This window comes from Heterodontus francisci, chromosome 8, assembly GCF_036365525.1.
Source record: "Heterodontus francisci isolate sHetFra1 chromosome 8, sHetFra1.hap1, whole genome shotgun sequence".
Classification (NCBI taxonomy): domain Eukaryota; kingdom Metazoa; phylum Chordata; class Chondrichthyes; order Heterodontiformes; family Heterodontidae; genus Heterodontus; species Heterodontus francisci.
The window spans coordinates 8,216,948-8,242,413 of record NC_090378.1 but is presented as its reverse complement, the minus strand read 5'-3'; the positions used below and the strand labels follow the sequence as shown (position 1 = coordinate 8,242,413).

Here is a 25,466-nt window from a genome sequence, read left to right as displayed (position 1 = left end):
GGGGGGGGAAACAGACGGGGGGGGAAACAGACGGGGGGGGAAACAGACGGGGGGGGAAACAGACGGGGGGGGAAACAGACGGGGGGGGAAACAGACGGGGGGGGAAACAGACGGGGGGGGAAACAGACGGGGGGGGAAACAGACGGGGGGGAAACAGACGGGGGGGGAAACAGACGGGGGGGAAACAGACGGGGGGGGAAACAGACGGGGGGGGAAACAGACGGGGGGGGAAACAGACGGGGGGGGAAACAGACGGGGGGGGAAACAGACGGGGGGGGAAACAGACGGGGGGGAAACAGACGGGGGGGGAAACAGACGGGGGGGGAAACAGACGGGGGGGGAAACAGACGGGGGGGGAAACAGACGGGGGGGGAAACAGACGGGGGGGGAAACAGACGGGGGGGGGAAACAGACGGGGGGGGAAACAGACGGGGGGGGAAACAGACGGGGGGGGAAACAGACGGGGGGGGAAACAGACGGGGGGGGAAACAGACGGGGGGGGAAACAGACGGGGGGGAAACAGACGGGGGGGAAACAGACGGGGGGGGAAACAGACGGGGGGGGAAACAGACGGGGGGGGAAACAGACGGGGGGGGAAACAGACGGGGGGGGAAACAGACGGGGGGGGAAACAGACGGGGGGGGAAACAGACGGGGGGGGAAACAGACGGGGGGGGAAACAGACGGGGGGGGAAACAGACGGGGGGGGGAAACAGACGGGGGGGGGAAACAGACGGGGGGGGAAACAGACGGGGGGGAAACAGACGGGGGGGAAACAGACGGGGGGGAAACAGACGGGGGGGAAACAGACGGGGGGGAAACAGACGGGGGGGGGAAACAGACGGGGGGGGAAACAGACGGGGGGGAAACAGACGGGGGGGAAACAGACGGGGGGGAAACAGACGGGGGGGAAACAGACGGGGGGGAAACAGACGGGGGGGAAACAGACGGGGGGGAAACAGACGGGGGGGGAAACAGACGGGGGGGGAAACAGACGGGGGGGGAAACAGACGGGGGGGGAAACAGATGGGGGGGGAAACAGATGGGGGGGGAAACAGATGGGGGGGGAAACAGATGGGGGGGGAAACAGATGGGGGGGGTAGATGGTGGGATAGACAGTTGGTAGGGCGGAAAGACAGTGGGTAGGGGGGATAGTGAATGGGGGAAAGTTTACATCGGGTGGAAACAGGATCAAGGTCAGCTGTGAAGCCCTGGCTGGATAATAGCTGTTCCCATCCAGGCGGGCTGGTGATGAAGTACCAAAGGGTATCAGGTAGCTGTGGAATAGTCCTCAGGGAAGGAAATACCTTCAAGGGAGGAGGAATGGAAACTGAGGTGGGGAGGAGAGGTTGGGGAGCAGAATTTGTTTTCTATTCATTTTTACATGAAAGTTAAAACTGTTTGAGCCAGATTTTGCTGAAAAATAACAGTGTCTTAATATTGTCTCAGTCATTAATATGCAAACCAGTCAGCAACTTGTGGCAAGAAAGAGAAATATGCTCTTCATCTTGCACTCATCAGGACAGACACAAGAATGCCAAATTTCAAAGGGAACAACAATTTATACTGCATGAGTAAATGCTGGTTTGTTGGCAATTCAACTCTGATTGGTCAAAGTGTTGCCATGGAGAATGTACCAGGGAACTATTGTCCCCATACTTTTGTTTTGTTCAAAAAAGGCACAACGCCTGGACATGTGCCTTGTGCCTGCAGAGGACAGGTCTCTGTATATGAATATATGTAGCTTCCAGCAAGCATAAATGAGCCACATTGCAAGCCTGACTGATAATCCTAAATTGGTTGTTAGTGTAATTCTTAGCACACTCGGGATTGTTCAGGAAGTGCTGTCCAATTGCGGAATCATGTTTAACAACGGACATTATGTTTTGAGTTTAGAAAGTACAAGCTGGTTGAGTACGGTCAGTGCTCTGCCTATTGCAAACAGCCAAAGAAATGTGCTGTTTGAGACAATCCACCAGTCTTCGAGACGTACAGTCTATGTACCTGGCATCGCACCGGCACTGAAACTCATATACCACATTACTCATTTGTGCGGTGGGCAGAATGTCTTTTTGGTTTGACGGCAGCGACATGTTAGTGGAAAATACCGCTTGTGTTGCTACTGCCTAGTCTCAGTGTGAAACGGCTAGCTTCACCTGTTGCTCAAATTTTTGAGATACCTCATCCTTCCAGGGTAATTTGAGGCAGACTGGGCACTTTTCAGATCTGAAAGTGGTGGCCTTAGGCCCATTCGTGAGTTTGTGCGATACACGGTGAGCAATGATCCGATCAGGGTAGCTACTTTCTCGCAGGATAGCTTTGATTCGCCCTATTTCGGCATCAAACATGCACGGTGAACAAATGGATCGGGCCCTATTTACGAGATTGCCGATAAGGTGGAGCTGCAGGAATCCCAATGCACTTATTGACCAGCGAAGGTAGGCTCGTGGTAGATAGCAGCAGAGAAATTTTAAATTTAAATATTAATTTAGATTAAAATTTTAATCTTTCTTACTATTTAATCTTCACCTTTCTGTCTTTTCTCCTCTCTCTCTTCATCCAATATTTCTTTCCCTCACTTTATTTCTCTTTCTATACGTGGTTTGATATTGAATTTAGACTTCCTTCTCAGTCCTTCCTCTGTTTAGTTCTCAAACCTTTAATCTTATGGATTAAGGTGATAGACCATTGGTCCTGTAATTTATCACAATCCAGATGCCACGTTGCCCTCACCGTGCTGTTATCAGCTCCAGAATTTTGTGGGCAAAAGTTTTTAAAAGCTAAACATGCAATTGTAAGTCTAACTAACAGGTCAGATTGTGACAAACTCCAGCAAAATCCGGATCAATGCACCCAGACCATTGAAAAAGGAAATTTGAACTCTTGGTCTCACCATTTACCATTTGCTTGTCTAATATTCACCAATTTTAACTTACACCTAGATCAAGTGAATCGGACAACAGGAGAATCAGTGAAAGGAAGGGAATTACTCACAGTAATCATAAACTCATAGCAGTCCGGCAATTCGTTGTTGCGAATAGTTTGCAGGTCAATCCCCTTCAGTTCAAATGAGATTTCTATAAGTATTAATCTTAATAAAATAAAGAAAACAAAATAATTCAGAACATGAACACAATTAAAGCGATAATGACCTGGAACTCATTGCCTACGAGGGTGGTGGAAGGGGAGACGAGCAATTATTTCAGAAGAAAATTGGATGGATACTTGAGGGAAATAAATTTGCAGGGCTATGGGGATAGAGCAGGGGAGTGGGACGGATTGATTTGTTCTACTGAGAGCCAGCATGGACTCGATGGGCCAAATGGCCTCCTTCTGTGCCATAATGACTCTGTCACTGAAACTTTATGTAGTTACAGATGCAGAGACTGACAACTTACAACAGATACAGATAGAGTCAGACATTACACATACTGTGCTGTGTCATTCTATGAATTTATGCTACATGCCATCGAATACAGAGTACACTGGATGTACACTACCTGTAAAATTCCAAGTCAAAAAATGAGGAATTGCTCATTGTCCACTCTTTTGGGATGTCACTTGTTGCAGCAAATGGTTCTATATTTAAACAATCTGGCAATAAACAAATTATTAATTACAATTCATCATCGAATAAAATCCTGCATTCATTTTTCTCAAGGACAGAAAAAAGTCCACTGACTGTATCATGAACTATTCCTGGCCTGAGCACAAACTACATTACACCAACAACTTCCATTTATATAGTGGCTTTATCATAGTAAAATGTCCCTCCACGGGAGCAATTATCAAACACAATTTGACACCGAGTCACATGAGGTGATACCAAGACCGATGCAAGATCAAACTAACATGCAAAGGCCAACAAGTAATTTAATAGTTCAGCGAGTCTGCCATTCGACCGTTCCGAAGAAGGGTCACTGACCCGAAACGTTAACTCTGCTTCTCTTTCCACAGATGCTGCCAGACCTGCTGAGTGATTCCAGCATTTCTTGTTTTTGTATGAGAATTTTAAAGTTGAGGTGTTGTCAGAGCGGAAGCCAAATATAATGTGAGAACAAATCAGTGTGTCTGCTGCAGGGAACTATTAAAGTTTGTCTATTTCAATAATGGCATATTTACCTGAAACCCACCTGTGGAGCTAATATTAAAAAAACACTAACTTTAAATTACCAGTGGCAGCAGTGTGTACCATCTACAAGATGCACTGCAGCAATGCACCAAGGCTCCTTAGACAGCACCTTCCAAACCCGCGACCTCTACCATCTAGAAGGACAAGGGCAGCAAATGCATGGGAACAGCACCACCTGCAAGTTCCCCTCCAAGTCACACACCATCCTGATTTGGAACTATACCACCATTTCTTCACGGTCACTGGGTCAAAATCCTGGAACTCCCTTCCTAACAGCACTGTGGGTGTACGTACCGCACATGGACTGCAGCGGTTCAAGAAGGCAGCTCACCACCACCTTCTCAAGGGCAATTAGGGATGGGCAATAAATTCTGGCCTGGCCAGTGACGCCCACATCTCATGGATGAATAAAAAAAAACAAGCTGTCTATTAGGGGATCTGGATGGTCTTGCTTTGCCTTAGCTACATGCTGACCTCTCGGCAGATACAGCAAATCACTCCATTTCCTTCAGCCTGTTATCATTTGTTGCCGCAAATCAGCATTGTTTACTCCCCAAGATATCTTCTGGGAATGTTTCGCCAGAAAGTCTTACATTTTTCTCGTGCACATAGTGCTGACACGATCGCTTGACCGGTTAGAAAAAGATTCTGCAAGTTCCCATCCCACCATTCTGCCACAAATGACAAGGAGCATTAAAAACCCTGACTGTATTTTTAAAAACTCCTTTACACAGGAGCAGAGAATTTATCACATGAGCAGCACAGCATGACCTTGTTGTATGAACTACAGAGCTTGTGGCACAAGTCAAAAGTGACATCAGTTCACTGCAAAATGCATTTCAAAAAGAGTGCCAAAAATGGGCCGTCAGCTCACGGTAGAATTGAGTTACAGGTCAGAAGAGATCGGGCTGGTGATGCCCATCACTATTTACATGGAGATCAGACCGTGCTACACTGTTGGAGGTGCCACCTTTTAGATGTGACATCAAACTGAGGCCCTGTCTGCCTTCTCAGGCGGATATAAAAGATCCCAAGGTACAATTTTGCAGAAGAGCAGGAGTTACCCCTGGTGTCCTGGTCAATATTTATCCCTCAATCAACATTACAGAAACTGATTACATGGTCATTATCACATTGATGACTGTGGGAGCTTGCTGTGCGCAAACTGGCCGCCACATTTCCTACATTACAACAGTGACTACACTTCATTGTCTATGGAGAGCTTTGGGATTTCCTGAGGTTGTGAAAGGCGCTATAAAAATGCAACTCTTTCTTTAAATTTCTTCAGAACCATTTAATCTTTCTCTCTTACCTGTTTCAATTTTTGGGTTGACTGCCAGTTTGTCACTTGAGGGTACAGGTATACCTTTCATATACAGCTGCTTACAGATTTGCAAGGCTGTCTTATTATTCACATCTGGATCATAACCATAATTCCCAACTGTCATACTCTGTAACTGCAAATACTTGGAGGGAAAGTGCATACAATTAAATATTTATAGTGAACAGTATAGCCTAAAATATTAAAAACCAGAAAATAATTTACCTATACCACCTAGAAGGACAAGGGCAGCAAATGCATGGGAACACCATCACCTGCAAGTTCCCCTCCTAGTCACACACCATCCTGACTTGGAACTATATCGCCGTTCCTTCACTGTCGCTGGGTCAAAATCCTGGAACTCCCTTCCTAACAGCACTGTGGGTATACCTACCTCACATGGACTGCAGCGGTTCAAGAAGGCAGCTCACCACCACCTTCTCAAGGGCAATTAGGGATGGGCAATAAATGCTGGCCCTGCCAGCGACACCCACATCCCATGAACGAATAAAATAAATTTTCTCCGTCCTCTCCAAATAGCATCTTCACCTGCTGCTCCACACAAAATGAACATTAAACCATGCGGCCTGTGTGTATCAGCAGGTTATGCCATGCAGATGGCATTCGTAGTGAAGGTATCATCAAATATGATTGCTATCGATTTCCCTCTACGTTAACTTCTCATAACGTTTCAAGTGGAACCGTTATCACTGACCGTTTGATTATCCCTTTGTAACGTTGGCAATGTGTATCCCTCAACCAACAACAGATGACCTGGCCATCAGCACATTGCCGTTTGCGGGAGGAACATAGGAACAGGAGCTGGCCATTCAGCCCATCAAGCCTGCTCTGCCATGCAATACGATCATGGCTTCAATGCCTTTTTCCTCACACTATCCCCATATCCCTTTATGTCATTTGTATTTAGAAATCTGTCAATCTCTACTTTAAACATACTCAATGACTGAGCTTCCACAGCCCTCTGGGGTAGAGAATTCCAAAGATTCACAACCCTCTGAGTAAAGAAATTTCTCCTCATCTCTGTCCTAAGTGGCTTCCCCCTTATTTTGAAATTGTGTCCCCTGGTTTTAGACTCCACAACCAGGGGAAACAATTACCTGCATCTACCCTGTCTATTCCTTTAAGTATTTGGTCAGTTTCAATGCTCATTTTGAAACTCAGCTGTGTGAAAACTGCCTGCTGCAGTCCCTACATTACAAAAGTGACTACACAGCAGGAAAGTACTTCAGTGGCTTTGGGAGATCCCGAGACTGGCTGCATTCAACACACGAGATGTGTGTCACGGAGCCACCGCGTTATTTCGCACGGTGGCTCATTAACGTGGAGGGGACAGATCACCCATCCCGATGATGTGGAGAGGGCGGGCACTTCACCCCCGGCGAAGGCATCTGGCGCCACTGCGCAGGCGCCATTTCTAAAGGGCTTCAAGGCCCGACAGATACTTTACATTTTTAAAGAGTACTTGCACGTTCAATTTCAATTGAAATGGTCAATGAAAGATCGAAGCCCCTCTTCCACCCCACCATAGAACAGACAAGATATTTATATCCCTCCCCTTCACCCCAACAAGACTTTTTTGCCGGTCCCACACATTTACCCCAAAACTTTATTACCTTTGCCCTTCAACCCCTTCCCACCATCCCCTCAGCCAACTCTAACAGTTTTCCCCGCTCCCCGCAATCCCCCCCCCTGCCCTGAAAACTTCCACTCGCTCCTCCCCAACAGTGTTCTGCCTCAGATCTCTGAACGGAGATCCAAAGACTTCCAGGAACTGACCGGAATATCAACGTAGGACGGCTGTCGCTACAAGGTGTCATTATTCATTCATTTTAATTTAATTAACATATTTAAATAAAGTCTCCATCGTCCTGTGGTGGTAAAATCGGGCAGGGCCTTGCCGGTATCGGGGCCTGTGGCTGGCCCCCACGAAAGGATATTCCAGGGCCCCCCCCCCGCCATGACCCCTGACATCAGTGGGGGGGGGGGGCTTCTAAAATTCATCCCACTTTCTTTTCTTTCTTTGCTGTTAGTCTCTTACTTTGTTATCAGGATGTATGGATTCTCAGCCAGGCCTTTAGTCTCTAATCCCATTACCTCGGTTTGGTCGCCTTATTACATATTTTCTAAGGCCTAACAGCTTAACACTGGCACTACATACCTCTAGATGGTTTATATTTTTTGTGCTGGTACTCATCTATTAAAAGTTTTAAACAAATGCAAACAATGATTTAAATAAGTTATATTTTAAAACCAATTCCATTCTTCCCTTAGGAAAATTTTAAATATACATAAAACAAATCAAAAATCTGTACTGCTTGAACACCTGGTTAATAGCATAAGACACGCTATCGTACACTTCCTGCTGAGTGTATACCACAAAGGTGCCATCATTCTCATCTGGGCCTTGGTATCCTTTGAGGAAGAGGTGTTTGAAAGCTATGGAGTTTTCTTCTTTGAACGATGCAACGAGTTGATTGCTGAGACCAAAGAGAATCAGCTGAAAGAGACACAATGATGGTTGTTCAGTCAAAGGGTTGAGAAACTCATGGATTTGTTCAAGTTTGTCACAAACTGAAACTTACCAGACATTTCCTTTCTCCTTCCCCTCCTCCCCTTACCTCTCCTCGCCAAGGTTCCATGACGGTGACAGCTCTCTAAAACCTTGTCTAGTTATCACTTACGATTTATAAGTTTAGCACTTTGAGATAAAAATCCGGTTCGGACAGCAACACCAACTCGCATTTATATAGCACCTTTAACCAAGTAAAACATCTCAAGGTGCTTCACAGGCGTGTTTATCAAACAGAATTTGACACCGCGCCACATAAGAAGATATCAGGACGGATAATCAAAAGCTTAGTAAAGAGACAGGTTTTAAAAGAACCTCTTAAAGCAGAACAGAGAGGTGGAGAGGTTTAGGGAGGAAATTCCAGAGCTTAGGGCCCCAGGCAGCTGAAGGCATGGCCACCAACGGTGGAGCGATTAAAAGCGGGGATGACAGAATTGGAAGAGTGCAGAGCTCTTGGACGTTTGTGGGGCTGGAGGAAGTTACAGAGATGGGCGAGGGGAGGGGCAAGGCCAGGGAATGATTTGAAAACAAGGATGAGAATTTTAAAAATTGAGGCATAGCCAGACTGGGAGCCAATGTAGATCAACAAGCACAGGGTCATAGAAATAGGAGCAGGAGTAGGCCATTTGGCCCTTCGGGCCTGCTCTACCATTCAATAAGATCGTGGCTGATATGATTCTGGCCTTAACTCCACTTTACAATAACCCTGGACTCCCATGTGGATCAAAAATCTGTCTAACTCAGCCTTGAATATATTCGATGACCCGGACTCCACTGCTCTCTGGGGTCGAGGATTTCAAAGATTAAAAACTTTCAGAGAAATTTTTCCTCACCTCCATCTTAAAAGGGAGAACCCTTGTTTTGAAACTGCACCCCCTAGTTCTAGATTCCCCCACAAGGGGAAACATCCTCTCAGCATCTACCCTGTCAAGCCCCCTCAGAATCTTATATGTTTCAGGAAAATCACCTCTCATTCTTCTGAACCACAAGGAGTCTAGGCCCAACCTGCTCAACCTTTCCTCATGAGACAATCCCTTCATCCCAGGAATCAGCCGAGTGAATCTTCTCTGAACTGCCTCCAGTGTAAGTATATCCCTCCTTAAATAAGGAGACCAAAACTGTACACAGTACTCTCGGTGTGGTCTCACCAATGCCCAGTACAGTTGTAATAAGACTTTTCCTCACTTTTATACTCCATCCCCCCAACACTGTCCTTGTCTACAATACAAACTTCCACGCTTTCGACAGGCATACTGGGATTATGATCTCCAATGAAGCTGTTTCCCTCTCCTTTGTTATTCCTTGCCGAGTGACACACAGGAGCCTTCCCTTCAACCCACTACAACTTGGTGAGTTCTACTTGCTCACTATGAACAGGAGGCCGCTCCGACTTCCAGTCTGTCCCACCATTCAATTCGAACACGGTTGATCTGTCCCTCAACTCCATTTAACCACTTTTTCCACCCTTACCCTTACCTAACCTATCGATCTCAGCTTTGAAATTTTCAATTGATGCAGCAACCACTGTCTTTTGATGGTAATAGTTCCTCCGATTTCACTCCTTAAATGGGACGGCTGTAGTTTTAAGATTATGCCCTCTTGTTGTGGATTCCCTGTTAGACGAAATAACTTCTCTAGATCTACCCGATTAGATCCTCCTTTAACCTTCTGAACACAAGGGAATACAAGCCCAGTTATGCAATCTGTCCTCATAATTTAACCCTTAAAGTCCTGGTACAATTCTGGTGAATCTGCGCCACATCCCCTCCAAGGCCAAATATATTTTTTCTGAGGCTAGTTAGCCAAAACTGAACTGATGGGGCAGAGATAATTGTGACTTTGCCACTGCTTTTGTAGAAGTGGGGTTTTAAAAAAATTATTCATTCACAGGATGTGGGCAAGACCAGCATTTATTGCCAGTCACTACTTGCCCATGAGAAAATGGTGATGAGCCTCCTTCTTAAATACAACGGAGTAGACTGCGAGGCCATTTCAGAGGCTGTGGGTCTGGAGTCACATATGGGCCAGACAGGTAAGGAAGGCTGATTTCCTTCCCTATAGGATATTAGTGAAGCAGTTAGTTTCATGGTTATCATCAATGATATTAGCTTTTTTAGTATTCCAGATTCATTGAATTAATTGATTGTAAATGTTCCAGCTGCAGTTGTGGGATTTGAACTCACGTCTCCAGCTCATTATTGCTAGTCCAGTAACATAAGCACTATGCTACTAGACCGATACTCTTGGGATTGTACAACAACCAAAAATAGATATAAAACAGTTAGTGGAGGTTGCTTCTCGATGAAAGATGGTATGAAAGAAGTTACTCAGACTTACAATGGACAATCAATGGGACCTGGTAAGAAAACCCCGAAAAAAAAATTGGGAAGGAATAGCGGGAGCTCTGATCAAAACTTCCCAAAATTTCGAGGAAAGGGAGATTGTGCTGGATGGTGTGACTCCCTTCTTCAAAACAAAATGGAGGAAGTGACCAACCAACAAATTATTAGCTGGTTAGTCTTAATTCTGTTGTTGATAAACCTCTGGGCTTGGATTTTGTGCGGCATTATGGCCCGTTTCCGATAGTTCGGAGCCGGACAAGGAACAATTCCGTCAGCTCCCTGATCTGTGCTGGCACTGCCAGGCTTTACTGGAAGTAATGACAGACCAAACTTCTTTACCCAGAAATGGCAGTCCAATAACCTTATAAAATCTGAAGAAAATTAATTCAATAATATAGAAATATCTCTCTCTCTCTTATTAAGGAGAAACTTATAGCAGGTGGCCAATCTGACTGACACAGGACGGTGCAGGCCTGTTATCTCTGCCAAGGACGTGACTCTAGCACAGGCTCTGAAACAAGACATTCCGAAAGCTGATAAGGTGGAGCCTTGAATCCTCTCTAGAAAAGTGTAAGGCAGAAGTTAACAAATAGTACCAAGCACGAGATAAGCTGGAAGGTGACTTCAGGGGAAGAGTGATGGACAGAGGAGGGACTTATTTTGGGTACCTGTCCCTTGGTGATTGGGCAAATGGGAACAAACAAGTGATTGACATGGGATGCCAATCAGCCTCTGGAAATAAGGAATATAAACCGGTGCTCGGGAAGGAACTCTTCATCATCTTCGGGAAGCTCTCCTTCCATCCGAAGTGGTGTGCTCAAGAAGACTGAGGATCCCAAGGACCAAAGAGGCCACCAACACCTGGCCCCCCTCATCCGACAGGGAAACTGCCACCACCATTCTGTCCCACCTTAGGATCTGGGATCGGTAAGCCATTCAACCTTTTACAGGTCTTAAGTTTTTTCTGTCCATTTAACTTATGCATTCTCATATTTAAACTGCTCCTTCTTAATAAACTACTTCAAAAACTCCATCAAGCTCCATCTTGGACAGTGAAGGAACGGCGATATAGTTCCAAGTCAGGATGGTGTGTGGCTTGGAGGGGAACTTGCAGGTGGTGGTGTTCCCATGCATCTGCTGCCCTTGTCCTTCGAGGTGGTAGAGGTAGCGGGTTTTGAAGGCGCTGTCGAAAGAGCCTTGGTGAGTTGCTGCATCTTGTAGATGGTAAACACTGCTGCCACTGTGCGTCAGTGGTGGAGGGAGTGATTGTTGAAGGTGGTGGATGGGGTGCCAATCAAGCGGGCTGCTTTGTCTTGGATGGTGTCGAGCTTTTCGAGTGTTGTTGGAGCTGCACCCATCCAGGCAAGTGGAGATTATTCAATCACACCCCTGACTTGTGCCTTGTAGATGGTGGACAGGCATTGGGGAGTCAGGAAGTGAGCTACTCATCGCAGAATTTCCAGCCTCTGACCTGCTCTTGTAGCCACAGTACTTATATGGCTACTCCAGTTCAGTTTCTGGTTAATAGTAACCTCCAGGAAGTTGATGGTGAGGGATTCAGCGATGGTAATGCCATTGAACATCAAGGGGAGATGGTTGGATTCTCTTTTGCTGGAGATGGTCATTGCCTGGCACTTGTGTGGCACAAATGAAACTTGCCACTTAACAGCTCAAGTCCAGGTCTTGCTGCATCGTGACATGGACTGCTTCAGTACCTGAGGAGTTTGAACATTGTGCAATTATCAGCAAATTATCCCCACTTCTGAGTTGCTACAACAAGGAGTAGTTGAAGGGAAGCTAGATAAACACATGAGGGTGAAAGGAGTCGAAGGAAATGCGGATAGATTTAGATGAGGTAAGGCAGGAGGAAGCTTCAGTGAGCATAAATGCTGGCATAGATTGTTTGGGCCAAATGGTCTGTTTCTGTGCTGTAAGTTCTAGGTAAACCAAGATAATTGACAATAATAATAACTAATAATAATATAATGTTAACATCATAAAACAATTAGGGTGGCGCAGTGGTTAGCACCGCAGCCTCACAGCTCCAGCGACCCGGGTTCGATTCTGGGTACTGCCTGTGCGGAGTTTGCAAGTTCTCCCTGTGACCGCGTGGGTTTCCGCCGAGTGCTCCGGTTTCCTCCCACAGCCAAAGACTTGCAGGTTGATAGGTAAATTGGCCATTATAAATTGTCCCTAGTGTAGGTAGGTGGTAGGAGAATGGTGGGGATGTGGTAGAGAATATGGGGTTAATGTAGGATTAGTATAAATGGGCGGTTGATGGTCGGCACAGACTCGGTGGGCCGAAGGGCCTGTTTCAGTGCTGTATCTCTATATAAATAAATAAATGACTCACTCCTATCATACCAGAATTGCAGAACTGAGAGGTTATAACTATCAAAAAAGATTGAACTGGCTGTGTGCGGCTCTTTTCTCTGGAAAAGCGAAGCCTGTGGGGCGACCTGAGAGAATTCTAAAATTCTGAAAGTATTTGATAGGATAGACATAGAGAAGATGTTTCCACTTGTGGGGGAGACCAGAACTAGGGGCCATCAATATAAGATAGTCACTAATAAATCCAATCAGGAATTCAGGAGAAACATCTTTACCCAGAGAGTGGTGAGAATGTGGAACTCACTACCACAGGGAGTGGTTGAGATGAATAGTATCGACACATTTAAGGGGAAACTGGATAAACGAATGAAGGAGAAAGGAATAGAAGGATATGCTGATAGGGTGAGAGGAAGCTTGTGTGGAGCATAAACAATGGCATAGACCAGTTGGGCCGAATAGCCTGTTTCTGTCCTGTAAATTCTATGTAAAATAAATAGACTTTGGCCAACACTGACGTCACTGAGAAAAGCAGAAGTGATCAAGATTGGTAACACAAAAGGTAGTCACCAGTTTGTGGAGGGCGCAAGTTCATGAAGGAAAAAGATGACAAACAAAAATAGCACAGTGGAGGAAGGGAGCAGGACAGGGACAAGGAGGGAAAGAAGGAGAAGGGAGGAAGGGAGTAGGGACAAGGGCCGAGGCACACTACTTGTGTGGTGCTTATAGTCAGGATAAAACAGACATGAAATGCAGATGCCATGAAACTCGGAAAAGTAGTAAACAGTGAGAAGCATGGAAAACCACTCCAGGAGGACGTCAACAGACTGGTGAAATGGGCAGACATGTAGCAGATGAAATTTCATACAGTCATGAGAAGTGATACATTTTGGTAAGAGAGGCAATATAAGGTAAACAATACAATTATAAAGGGTGTGCAGGAACAGCGACACCTGGGGTTATATGTACACAAATCTTTGAAGGTAGAGGACAAGTTGAGAAGGCTGTTAAAAAAATATAGGATCAGTGGCTTTATTAATAGAAGAACAGAGTACAAAAGCAAGGACATTACGCTAAACCTTTATAAAGCACTGACCAGGCCTCAGCTGGAGCACTGGGCACCAGGCCAAGATCTTAGAAAGGGTGCAGATTCACTACAATGGTACCAGAGATGAGGACTTCAGTTATATGCAGAGACTGGAGACTGGGATTGTTCTTGTTAGAACAGAGAAGGTTAAGGGGAAACTTAATAAAGGTGTTCAAAATCATGAAGGGTTTTGATCGAGTAAATAAGGAGAATCTATTTCCACTGGCAGGAGGGTCAGTAACCAGAAGTCACAGAGTTACGGAGAGAAGGCGGGGGAATGGCATAAGGTGAATTGCTTATTCGGAGAGCTGGTGCAGACATGATGGGCCGAATGGCCTCCTTCTATGCTGTAACAATTCTGTGATTCTGAGTTAAGGTGACTGGCAAAAGAACCAGAGACAGAGATAGGGAGTTTTTTCTCTACACAAGTTTTTTTTCTTTCATGGGGTGTGAGCGTCACAGGCCAGGCCAACATTTGTTGCCCATCCCTAATTACCCTTGGGAAGGTGGTGGTGAGCTGCCTTCTTGAACCGCTGCATGTGGGGTAGGCACACTCACAGTGCTGTTAGGAAGGGAGTTCCAGGATTTTGACCCAGCGACAGTGAAGGAACGGCGATATAGTTCCAAGTCAGGATGGTGTGTGACTTGAAGGAAAACTTGCAGGTGGTGGTGTTCCCACGCAACTGCTGCCCTTGTTCTTCTAGGTGGTAGAGGTTGTGGGTTTGGAAGGTGCTGTCGAAGGAGCCTTGGTGCATTGCTGCAGTACATTTTGTAGATGGTACACACTGCTGCCGCTGTGCATCAGTGGTGAAGGGAGTGATTGTTGAAGGTGGTGTGGGCTGCTTTGTCCTGGATGGTGTCGAGCTTCTTGAGTGTTGTTGGAGCTGCACACATCCAGGCAAGTGGTGAGTATTCCATCACACTCCTGATTTGTGCCTTGTAGATGGTGGACAGGCTTTGGGGAGTCAGGAGGTGAGTTACTCGCCTCAGGATTCCCAGCCTCTGACCTGCTCTTGTAGCCACAATATTTATATGGCTGCTCCAGTTCAGTTTCTGGTCAATGGTAGCCCCTAGGATCCGGATAGTGGGGGATTCAGTAGTGAAGCCTCCTCCTCTGGTAAATTGTTTAATTGTCCACCACCATTCCCCAATCGATGTGGCAGAGCTTTGATCTTTTCCGTTAGTTGTGGGATCGCTTAGCTCTGTCTATTGCATGCTGCTTCCACTGTTTGGCACGAATGTAACCCTGTGTCGTCACTTCACCAGGTAGGCACCTCATTTTGAGGTATGCCTGGTGCTGCTCCTGGCATGTCCTCCTGCACTCCTCATTGAACCAGGGTTGGACCCCTGGCTTGATGGTAATGGTAGAATGAGGAATATGCCAGGCCATGAGGTTACAGATTGTGGTCGAATATAATTCTGCTGCTGCTGATGGCCTACACCACCTCATGGATGCCCAGCTTTGAGCTGCCACATCTGCTCTGAATCTATACAATTTAGCACGGTGGTATTGCTGCACAACACGATGGAGGGTATCTTCGATGTGATGAAGGGACTTTGTCTCCACAAGGACTATGCAGTGGTCATTCCTATCAATACTGTCATGGACTGATGCATCTGCGACAGGTAAATCGGTGAGGGCGAGGTCAAGCAGCTTTTTCCCTCGTTAGATCCCTCACACCCTGCCGCAGACCCAGTCTAGCAGCTATGTCCTTCAAGACTCTGCCAACTCGGTCAGCAGTGGTGCTACTGAGCTCTTCTTGGTGATAGAAGTTGGAGTCCCCCACCTAGAGTACATTTTGTGCCCTTGCTACCCTCAGTGCTTCTTCCGAGTGATGTTTAATCGACATGGAGAAGCACTGATTCATCAGCTGAGGTTGGGCAGTCGGTGGTAATCAGCAGGAGGCTTCCTTGCCCATGTTTGACCTGATGCCATGAGACTTCATGGGGTCCTGATTCAATGTTGACGACTCCCAGGGCCACACCCTCCCGACTGTTTTGCTAGTGGGACAGGAACCTTAATCTGCACCTTTTGGAAGATCTAAACAGATTCACAGATTCAAACAGGAACAACTCCTTAACTAAAACTCCCAAAAGCAGTTATTGGGACTCCCTGAATTTGAATTACAATTGAGTACGTTTAAAATAACTGGCTGCCACATATACTCCTGAACAAACTTCACAGAGCATATCTGTAGTAGCGTAACTCCTCACTCAAGCTGCACAGATAACGGTGAACCTTAGAACATTCATATCAAGCTAAGCTTGGGAGAAGATTCTAGCTATAACTAGTTTCTTTTTATATGTAAATAAAAAGCCATCACATGATTCGTGACCAAATTAAAGGAAATTCTACAAAGCTAAAGCGAGCAGAATTGTTTCCTTTTTAACACAGCATTTAGCTCAAACCCCAGGAACCTGGCTAACATGCTGGTGGGTATGGTGGTACAGTGGTTATGTTACTGGACTAATAATCCAGCAATCATGAGTTCAAATCCCAGCGTGGAAGTTTGAGAATTTGAATTAGGTCTTTTTTTAAATCTGGAAATATACAAAACTGGTCTCAGTGAAGGTACCCAAGAAGCTGCAATGTCCTTTAGGAAAGGAAACCTGCTGTCCTTACCTGGCCTGGCCTTTGCATGACCCCAATCCCACAGCATCATGGTTGACTCCTAACTGAACACAGGAACACCACACCTGCTGAGTATTTCCAGCATTTCTTGTTTTTATTTCAGATTTCCAGCATCTGCAGTATTTTGCTTTTATTATATAACAGCACAAGAAATCGGAGCAGGAGCAGGCCATTTGAAATCACGGCTGATCTTCTATCTGAACTCCACCTTCCTGCACTATCCCCATATCACTTAATTCCCTTAGTATCCAAAAACCTATCAACTTCTGTCTCAAATATACCCATAGACTCAGCACCCACCGCTCTCTGGAGTAGAGAATTCCAAAGATTCACAACTCTCGGAAGAAGTTTCTCCTCCTCTCAGTCCTAAATGGCCCACCCCTTATCCTGAGACTGTGACCCCTTGTTCTAGATTCCCCAGCCAGGGGAAACATTTTCTCAGGATCTACCATGTAAAGCCCCTTAAGAATTTTATGTTTCGATAAGATCACCTCTCATTCTTCTAAACTCTGGGGATTATGGGCCGAGACTATTCAATCTTTCCTCAATCCCCTCATCCCAGGAATCAGTCTAGTAAACCTTTGTTGCACTCCTTTTAGGGCAAATATGTCCTTCATACGTTAAGGAGACCAATACTGCCCACAGTACTCCAGGAGTGGCCTCAACAATGCCCTGTATAACTGGAGTGAGACTTCTTTACTCTTATACTCCAATGCCAATGTAACAAAAGCTAACATACCATAACTGCCCTCTGAAGTGGCAGAACAAGTGACTCTGTTGCATTAAACCGCCACAATGCAGTGGTTCAAGAATGGATCCCACTACCCCATCATCTCCAGGGGCAACTAGGGTTGGGAAATAAAAGTCAGCCTTGTAAACAATGCCCAGGTTATAAGAACACATTTTTTAAAATCGTGTCATTCGCACTTCCTATATCAGGTGCAATGCTATGATATCAAAGGTCAGAGGCAAGATCTCAGTTACTGATGATATAATTTGCATGATCACTTTACCCAGTCACAAGTGCATGAAAAAAGGGAAGGTGACGGCAGGAGAACTTCTAACTGTTGTATCTGTAGCAGGCAGTCAGGGATAATTGAAAGACATACTAGCGATTCATTGTGTTCACGATGATCCAGTAATCACTGTACTTTCTTACAAACACGTGTTTATTCAATGCAAAGAAACTGTGAAGTGAAGCAAGACAAGACACATCTATCAGCCTGGCTGTTTACAACTGCACGGTCTGCTACTTGGCAGAGTCTAACACTGCTTGGACCAACCAAACCAGGTCATGTGTCAAAGGGAAAAGGTTGTGGGGCGGGGGGGCGGGCACGGTGGGTGGAGGGGACGTGGCATAGTGGGGCCAGAAATGTGCCAGAAAATTGCAGCAGCACAGATAGCGCTGGGCATGAAGACAATTCTGAGTTCAGCAGTAACTTGCTGAACTAGTAATTGTTTGAAACAAATAATCTTGACTAAATACTAAAATGATCATGTATCCCACTGCAAGGAGAAAGGATTAGAAGGATACACTGGCAGAGTAGATGAAGAGGGGTGGGAAAAGGCTCATGGGGAATATAGACAACAGCGTGGACCAGCTGGGGGGGGCGATGGCCTGTCTCTGTGCTGCATACTCGATGTCAAACTTTTAATAATGTTAAAAAATCTCTTAAATCACCTCTCAGCCTTCTCTGGTCTGATGGAAGTAATCCCTGCATCTCGACACTTTGCCTGAATTTTGCTTTGAGAATAATGGTGAGGCTATCAGTGCTCACTGTTATTATGGATGAAATCCAGGAGCAACTTCCAGAGTCCATGTTTACACAGTTGAACACAGAAATTTGGAAGTTGCTGTCGGAATTGCTTTGCTTTTCCAGAGGCTGCACACTATAACAGTACCTCACTGACTGATTACAAAGCAATTCTATGCAAGGACATGAATCTGTACTTACCCATTAAATGTGGCAGAAAAAGTTAGGGCCGGCACATTCAGGGTTGAGTGAATTTTTAATGGCGTAACAAGTGCCAAACTACCTCTCTGGCCCTGAAAATTTTAATTTTCCAAGTGTGGAGTGTCATTCATTCAGAATTTAATTTGTGCTGCACGATTTAAAAAATATATTTTCTCTGTCTCCCTTAATCCTGTCTTTCTTTCTCAGTCATTATTTCGCTTTCTGTTCATGATTTAAAACTAATTTATTATCCCTGGTTTAGACTCTGCATTTCTCAGTGAGGATTATAAAACCATAGATTCATACAGCACAGAAGGAAGCCATTCCGACCACATTGCCTGTGCTGGCTCTTTGAGAGATCTATCTAATTAGTCCCACTCCACTGCTCTTTCCCCATAGCCCTGCAAACGTTCCCTCTTTAATTATTTATCCAATTCCCTTATTAAAGTTATTATTGAATCTGTTTTCACCACTTTTTCAGGTGCATTGCAGATCACAACAACTCACTGCATAAAAAGAATTCCTTGCATGTTACCTCTGGTTCTTTTGCCAATTATCGTAAATCTGTGTCCTCTGATTACTGACCTTCCTGCCAGTGGAAACAGTTTCTCCTTAGTTACTCTAACAAAACCTCTCTTGATTTCTGAGTTTGCAACAATACCTCTGCAAATGGGAATTCAGCTCCCTTGCTTTTAGCTTCAGGATGTAACTCCCTGAAAACAGCAAGTGCTGATTACATTTTTCTTCAATCTGATTGGTTGAAGAGCTTCACCGTCGCTTGCTCTGCTCACACACGCCATGAATCCTCTGGAGAGAGCTCTGTGCTGGATCAGATGCTCAATGACAGCAAATCTGTGCTCTATAGAGCGAAAAAAACTGTGCGCAGCTGTTCAGCGTAGTGAACAGCAAACGTCATTCCTTCACCGCTGACTGTAAAATCCGGACTAGTGTAGTATAACTTACAGTAGTCTCAAACTCAGGTGGTTTAAATGGGTAGATGAACTTCATGGCAAGATGGTCAACCTTTTAACTCAGTAGATAGGAGCTGCTTAAAAACTCATGTGTCAACCTTGCCTCAATTGGTGGCATTCTCATCTTTGAGTCAGACGGTTTTGGATTCAAGTCCCATTCCAGTGACTTGAGCGCAAACATCTAGGCTGAGGGAGTGCTGCACAGTCAGACACACTGTCTTTCATTAAACAAAGGCCTCTCATGTGGACATAAAAGAACCCATGGCACGCTTTTGAAGAAAAGCAGGAGAGTTATCTCAGGTGTCCTGGACAATATTTACCTCCAACATCACTAAAGTCGATTATTCTGTCATTATCACATTGCTGTTTGTTGGGCTTTGCTGTGAGTAAATTGGCTACTGCATTAGCGACTATACTTCAAAAGTACTTCATTGGTTGTAAAGTGCTTTGGGACCTCCTGACGTTATGAAAGGCGCTATAGAATTGCAAAACTTTCTATCTTTCTTACAGATGGAGCATTAAGCACAGTTATTAATGTCAACAATGTCTTTTGTTACCTGCGTTGTTACCATGAAAATTTTCAAAACTTGCAAGCAAAGCTTCCAAGGAAATTGGTGCCTGGCTCTGTATTTTTCACAAGGACTCATGAAGAAATAGGTTAGGTCCTCTCTCAGCCTCCTCTCTTCATCTGTTGTGTCCACGCTTGAAATTGTGGTGAACTGAAAGTCTGTGGTTTGGTTCAAAGAGAAGATATTTTCTGTCATGCCCAACTGTTTCCTGCAAAGAATGTCAAAACAAAGGCTTTTAGAAGAACATAGAAACATAACTAGGTCATTAAACGCCTCGAGCCCGTTCGACTATTCAGTGAGACTGTGACTGATCTGTTCCCTTAACTCCATTTCCTTTTATACTCTTGGATAGCAATAATCTATTGATCACAGATTTTAAACTAATCTGCTTTTTGTGGGCGAGAGTTCCACACATTTACCACCCTTTGCATGAAGAAGTGGTTCTTAACTTCCTTCCTGAATGGCCTGGCTCTGATTTTACTGTTCTGTGAACTAGTCCTAGACTCGTTCCACCTTTGTTAAAAACAGCTTTAAAGTAAGAAAGAGTGACTTATGCTCCCTCAGAGCTACTCGGAAACCAGCAATCTCACTGTCTAACCAGTTTTTATTCAATGTAAAATTGCAAATGTGGTGAATGCAATTTTTCACATGATGTCATGACTCATTAAGTCACGTACCCTAAAGATTCGTGCTAAAAGCCAAAAGGCACAGAGTACATCAGAGTTTAGCCTGACCCTTAAAAAGATTTCTTTCACGTGCTGACTTTCACTTCTGCTTTGCTCGAGAAATCCCCAAGGTCTATTGCCAAATGGGTTCTCTTTTCTATTAATATTGATAGTCCCTCAGTGGAAAAATAATTGGAACGTACTGCCCCCAGAACCAACAATACATGTTAAAATACAGACCAGCATGATCTCATTGAATGGTGGAACATGCTCGACAAGCTGAATGACCTGTTCCTCTTCCTATGTTCCCAACGTAATATATAAGCACTGACTGCAATAGCAAATTATGTTAGATGTCAGCTTCAACATTTCCAGTTAGCCTTAAAAAGGCAAACCAGTTTTCAGTCACTTTGACCAAAAGCAGATATGAAAAACCACTTGAACAATGTGTTTGAAATGTATTTTTTCTTTCATTTAATGATGTAATCTCTTCCGATCATTCCCAGGCCATTATTTTGGAAAGAGGAATGCAAACAACCAGACAGTTGCACCAGATATTCAGTAGAACATGACTGTAGCTTATCATGCATGCAAATACATAAAGTTGATGAAAATTCAAAGGTTAAACGTTGACAACAGACCTCTTTAACAACAATAACTTGAATTTACATAGCACCTTTAATGAATAACCTTTAATAAAATAACCCAAGGTGCTTCACAGGAGTGATCAAACAAAATTTGACACCGAGCCACATAAGGAGATATTACAGCAAATGTCCAAAAGTTGGTTAAAAAGAGAAAGGTTTTAAGGAGCATCGCAAAAGTGGAAAGAGAGGTAGAGAGACGGAGAGGTTTAGGGACGGAATTCCAGATCTTAGGGCCCAGGCAGCTGAAGACACGGCCGTCAATGATGGAGCGATTAAAATCAGGGATGTGCAAGAGGTCAAAATGGGAGGAGTGCAGAGATCTCGGAAGATTATGGAGCTGGAGGAGGTTACAGAAATAGGAAGGGGGGCAAGGTCATGGAGGGGATTTGAACACAAGGATAAAAATTTTAAAATCGAAACGTTGCTGGACTGGGAGTCAATGTAGGTAAGAGAACATATCTACAACTCCACTTCCAGAAGGTAGTCACTAAATGATCATTAAACAACCAACGAGTACTGGGTTTGAACACTCTCCATCTAAAGCAGTTTTACATTTGATTTTTCTGTATTTATGTTGTCAAAGTTCATCCCTCTGCTTACATTGTTAAAACAATCTCACTGATCACAACAACAAAAAATGTCAGATTGGGATAAAGACATAGTCACTCATATTGTCCTCAAATACAGGACAGCCACACATAAACTCACCAAGGCTCCTTAGACAGCACCTTCCAAACCCATGACCTCTACCAACTAGAAGGACAAGGGCTGCAGATGCATGGGAACACCACCACCTGCAAGTTCCCCTCCAAGTCACACACCATCCTGACTTAGAACTATATCGCCGTTCCGTCACTGTCACTGTATCAAAATCCTGGAACTCCCTTCCTAACAGCACTGTGGATGTACCCACCCCACATGGACTGCAGCGGTTCAAGAACATACAAACATACAAATTAGGAGTAGGCCGCTCAGCCCCTTCAAGCTTGCTCCGCCATTCAATAAGTTCATGGCTGAACTGATTACTCCACATTTCCACCTACCCCCGATAATCTTCCACCCCCTTGCTTACCAAGAATCTATCTACCTCTGCCTTAAAAACATTCAGAGACTCTGCTTCCACTGTCTTTTGAGGAAGAGAATTCCAAACAAGGCACCTTACCACCACTTTCTCAAGAGCAGTTAGGGATGGGCAACAAATGCTGGCCAAGCCAGCGATGCCCACATCCCATAAACAAACAGGAACAAACAAATGTCCAGCAATTATTTTTTAACAAAACAATGAAAATCTGAAATGAAGAGAGAAAATGTTGGAAATATACAACAGGTCGCTCAGTAACTGTAAAGGGGAAAGCAGAGTTAATCCTTTTGGAGATCAGATCTCACACCTCCTACCTGATGCCCTCTCCCTTGGGTTCTTCAGCCCCATTTAGGGGCTCCTGGTTTTCCTGTATTAGCCCAGGTTCCCCACCCAAGCGTTAAGCAGTCTGCTGGATTTGCTGTGTATTTCCACCCTAGCTCTCCACTGGATTATCAAAGGAGTTCCGACTAAAGTGAAACGTTTGGCGTTGCAGGAGGCAGGACTGAGGGTGACTCAGTGGCTGAGAGTCAGACCCGTAATTCTCCTGTTCCGTGTTTCAGTGACGCTCAGAGCCGGGGAATAAGCTCACACCCTCCCGGGACATCAGCCCAGGGAAGGCGGGGCATCAGGAGAGCTAAACCGGGACCTCAGTATGACTGAGAGGCTGAATTAGTGTGAGCTGGAAAGAGTGTGTGTCTGCTGATAGCAGAGGGGCTGAGCTTGGGTAGAAAGCAGAGGAATCAATCCCTCTCTCCCCTGCAGTGTGTGCTGGGGTCTCTTTAAGAAGAAATAATCTGGGATCCACTTTGGTAAATTGCCAGCCAGCCAGCCCAGTACTGATCCTGAGCACAGGGGCAAATCCAACAGAGGAGATGAAAGCACCGCAGGTAACTGTGTGTCCCTACCCAGGGAGCTCAGGCACTGAGAATACTGTGTGGTTGAGCCTTGTCTAACAAAACCATGTTGTGATCTGGGATACGCTGCTTGAAAGGGCGTTGGAAGCAGATTGAGGAAAACATTTAAAAGGGAATAAAAACAGAAAGTAAGTGCTGGAAATACTCAGCAGGTCTGGCAGCATCTGTGGAGAGAGAAACAGAGTAAACGTTTCAGGTCAGTGACCCTTCATCAGAACCCTAATCAAAAGGGAGTTGGATAAATACTTGAAAAGGAAGAACTCTTTCAAAGAGCCAGCACATTCACGATGGGCCGAATGGACTCCTTCTGTGACACCACTTCAATTAAAGGAAACTGGTTAGCTTAGCTGGCTAGCTGACCATCAGCATATGGTTCAGAATAATGTCAACCATGTGGGTTCAATTCCCATTGCAGCTGAGGCCGACCCTGTCTCTTCACCCTGCTCCTGTTGCCATTATTAAACACCCTGTGTCAACTACACTCCAGTCCCTGAGGTGCCCACCAGTCATAACTGGCATCAAGCACACTAGCAAGCACTGGGTGGCCTGTCTTCAGCTAAGCGATTATGTTAATGGACTAGTAATCCAGAGACATGAGTTCAAATTCCAGCACTTCAGCCTGAGGCATTTAAATTCAGTTAGAAAGAATATCACAAAATCATCGGGAATAAAAAGCTGGTATCAGTAAAGGTGACCATGAAACTACTGGATTGTCATAAATACCAGTCTAGTTCACCAATATCCTTTAGGGAAGGAAATCTGCTGTCCTTACCCGGTCTGGCCTACATGTGACTCCAGACCCACAGCAATGTGGTTGACTCGTAACTGTCCTTGGAAATGGTCTAGCAAGCCACTCAATAATATTCAAAAAGGCGGCTCGGTATCACATTCTAACGGGCAATGAATGCTAACTTTAGAGGGAACATCCACATCTAACGAATACATTTTTTAAAAATGGAAGAGAGGCAGGCAGGCAGAGGGACCCCCCCCCCACCCCCACCCAGGAACAGCATCCAACCTGTGAGTGTGCAAGCTCAGGTTCCTTTAACGGGCTTTCTGTGTCCACAATTAGCCTGAACAAACATTGGAAGAAAAATTCTAATCTAATGGTACGGTGGGGGGGGGAAAGCATCTCTTTTGATGGTCCAATAACAGTGACACTGAGTTCCACCAAAAAGCATCAAAAGTGCCCCTTTTTGGGTATCACGACTAAGGGATGATCCAGACAGACTAAAAAGATGCCAAAAAAATAAACATCATGTACCACTGATAGAAAAGGATATCTTCCCAACTAAATCAGCATTTATTTTTGATGTTTACAAGACACACTATACCCTGTGGTGCTCACAGGTGTGCAGGTACCTTCAACCATCTTTGTGTTTACAACGAGTTTGAACAAACACTGCAAGGAATATTCTATTCCCATGGGGGAATTTAAAACGCTGTAGCACCCATTCTCAGGCACCCAACAGCCCACAGCAGAACCAGCTTGAAGACTCCAGTGTTCCCATGTGAAAGAAGCTGTAGGGATCGGGTTGCAATCCTCCAGGATTGACCTGGGATCTCCAGGATTTGAAGATTAATCCCCTGGACACTGCTACAAGCAAACATGGGGCATTCAAAAAGACGATGTGTTTACTTTTCATTTCCAATGAACACTCTTGTTTATTAGTTAGAAAATTATCGGAGATGGGCGTGGTGTAGTAAAGGCTGTTTGGGTGTGGCGAAAGGGCTGGAGGCACGAGGTCATGTGGTGAGACCTACAGGTATAAATCCAACGGAGCTAGCAAGCCTAAGTGGGGGTCGGAATCAGAGGGGAGGAAAGAAAGCTCCCAGATTTAGGAGGAACAGCAGATACAGTCAGGTTTTATAGTGAGGTTTATCAATTTCACCAGAGCAGAAGAGACACTGTGACACTTAATGTAGATAAATACAAGAGGATTAAAGTTTGGGGATAATTTGAACTTTGGCTGATAATTTATTTGGGGCTATATCGGTCAACTGCCTGTTATAAATCTCTTGCGATTTTCCTGGAGTCCATAAACTTTACACCTATCTTAGCATTTGTTTCAAGGTTTTCTGTCAACATTACATGACATAGAATATACAGCACAGAAGCTGGCCATTTGGCCCAATTGGCCAGTGCCAGGGACTTTGCTCCATACAAGCGTCCTGCCACTTCGTCTTCATCTCATTTCACCCCATCAGCATATCCTTCTATTCCTTTCTCCCT

General features: G+C 45.0%; 1 protein-coding gene across 1 annotated transcript in view; it reads right to left on the bottom strand.

The window, feature by feature from the left end:
- LOC137372634 (mucolipin-2-like) overlaps positions 1–22,983 on the bottom strand; it is a 65,796-nt gene extending 42,813 nt beyond the window's left edge. Inside the window, exons 1-6 of the mRNA XM_068036597.1 lie at positions 22,634–22,983; positions 19,915–20,134; positions 7,797–7,970; positions 5,444–5,597; positions 3,500–3,593; positions 2,994–3,090 (exon numbers count right to left, since the gene is read on the bottom strand). Of these exons, the coding sequence (XP_067892698.1) occupies positions 2,994–3,090; positions 3,500–3,593; positions 5,444–5,597; positions 7,797–7,970; positions 19,915–20,121 (726 nt within the window). The 5' untranslated portion in view covers positions 20,122–20,134; positions 22,634–22,983. The remainder of the gene's footprint in view (positions 1–2,993; positions 3,091–3,499; positions 3,594–5,443; positions 5,598–7,796; positions 7,971–19,914; positions 20,135–22,633) is intronic.
- Positions 22,984–25,466: the final 2,483 nt, after the last annotated feature.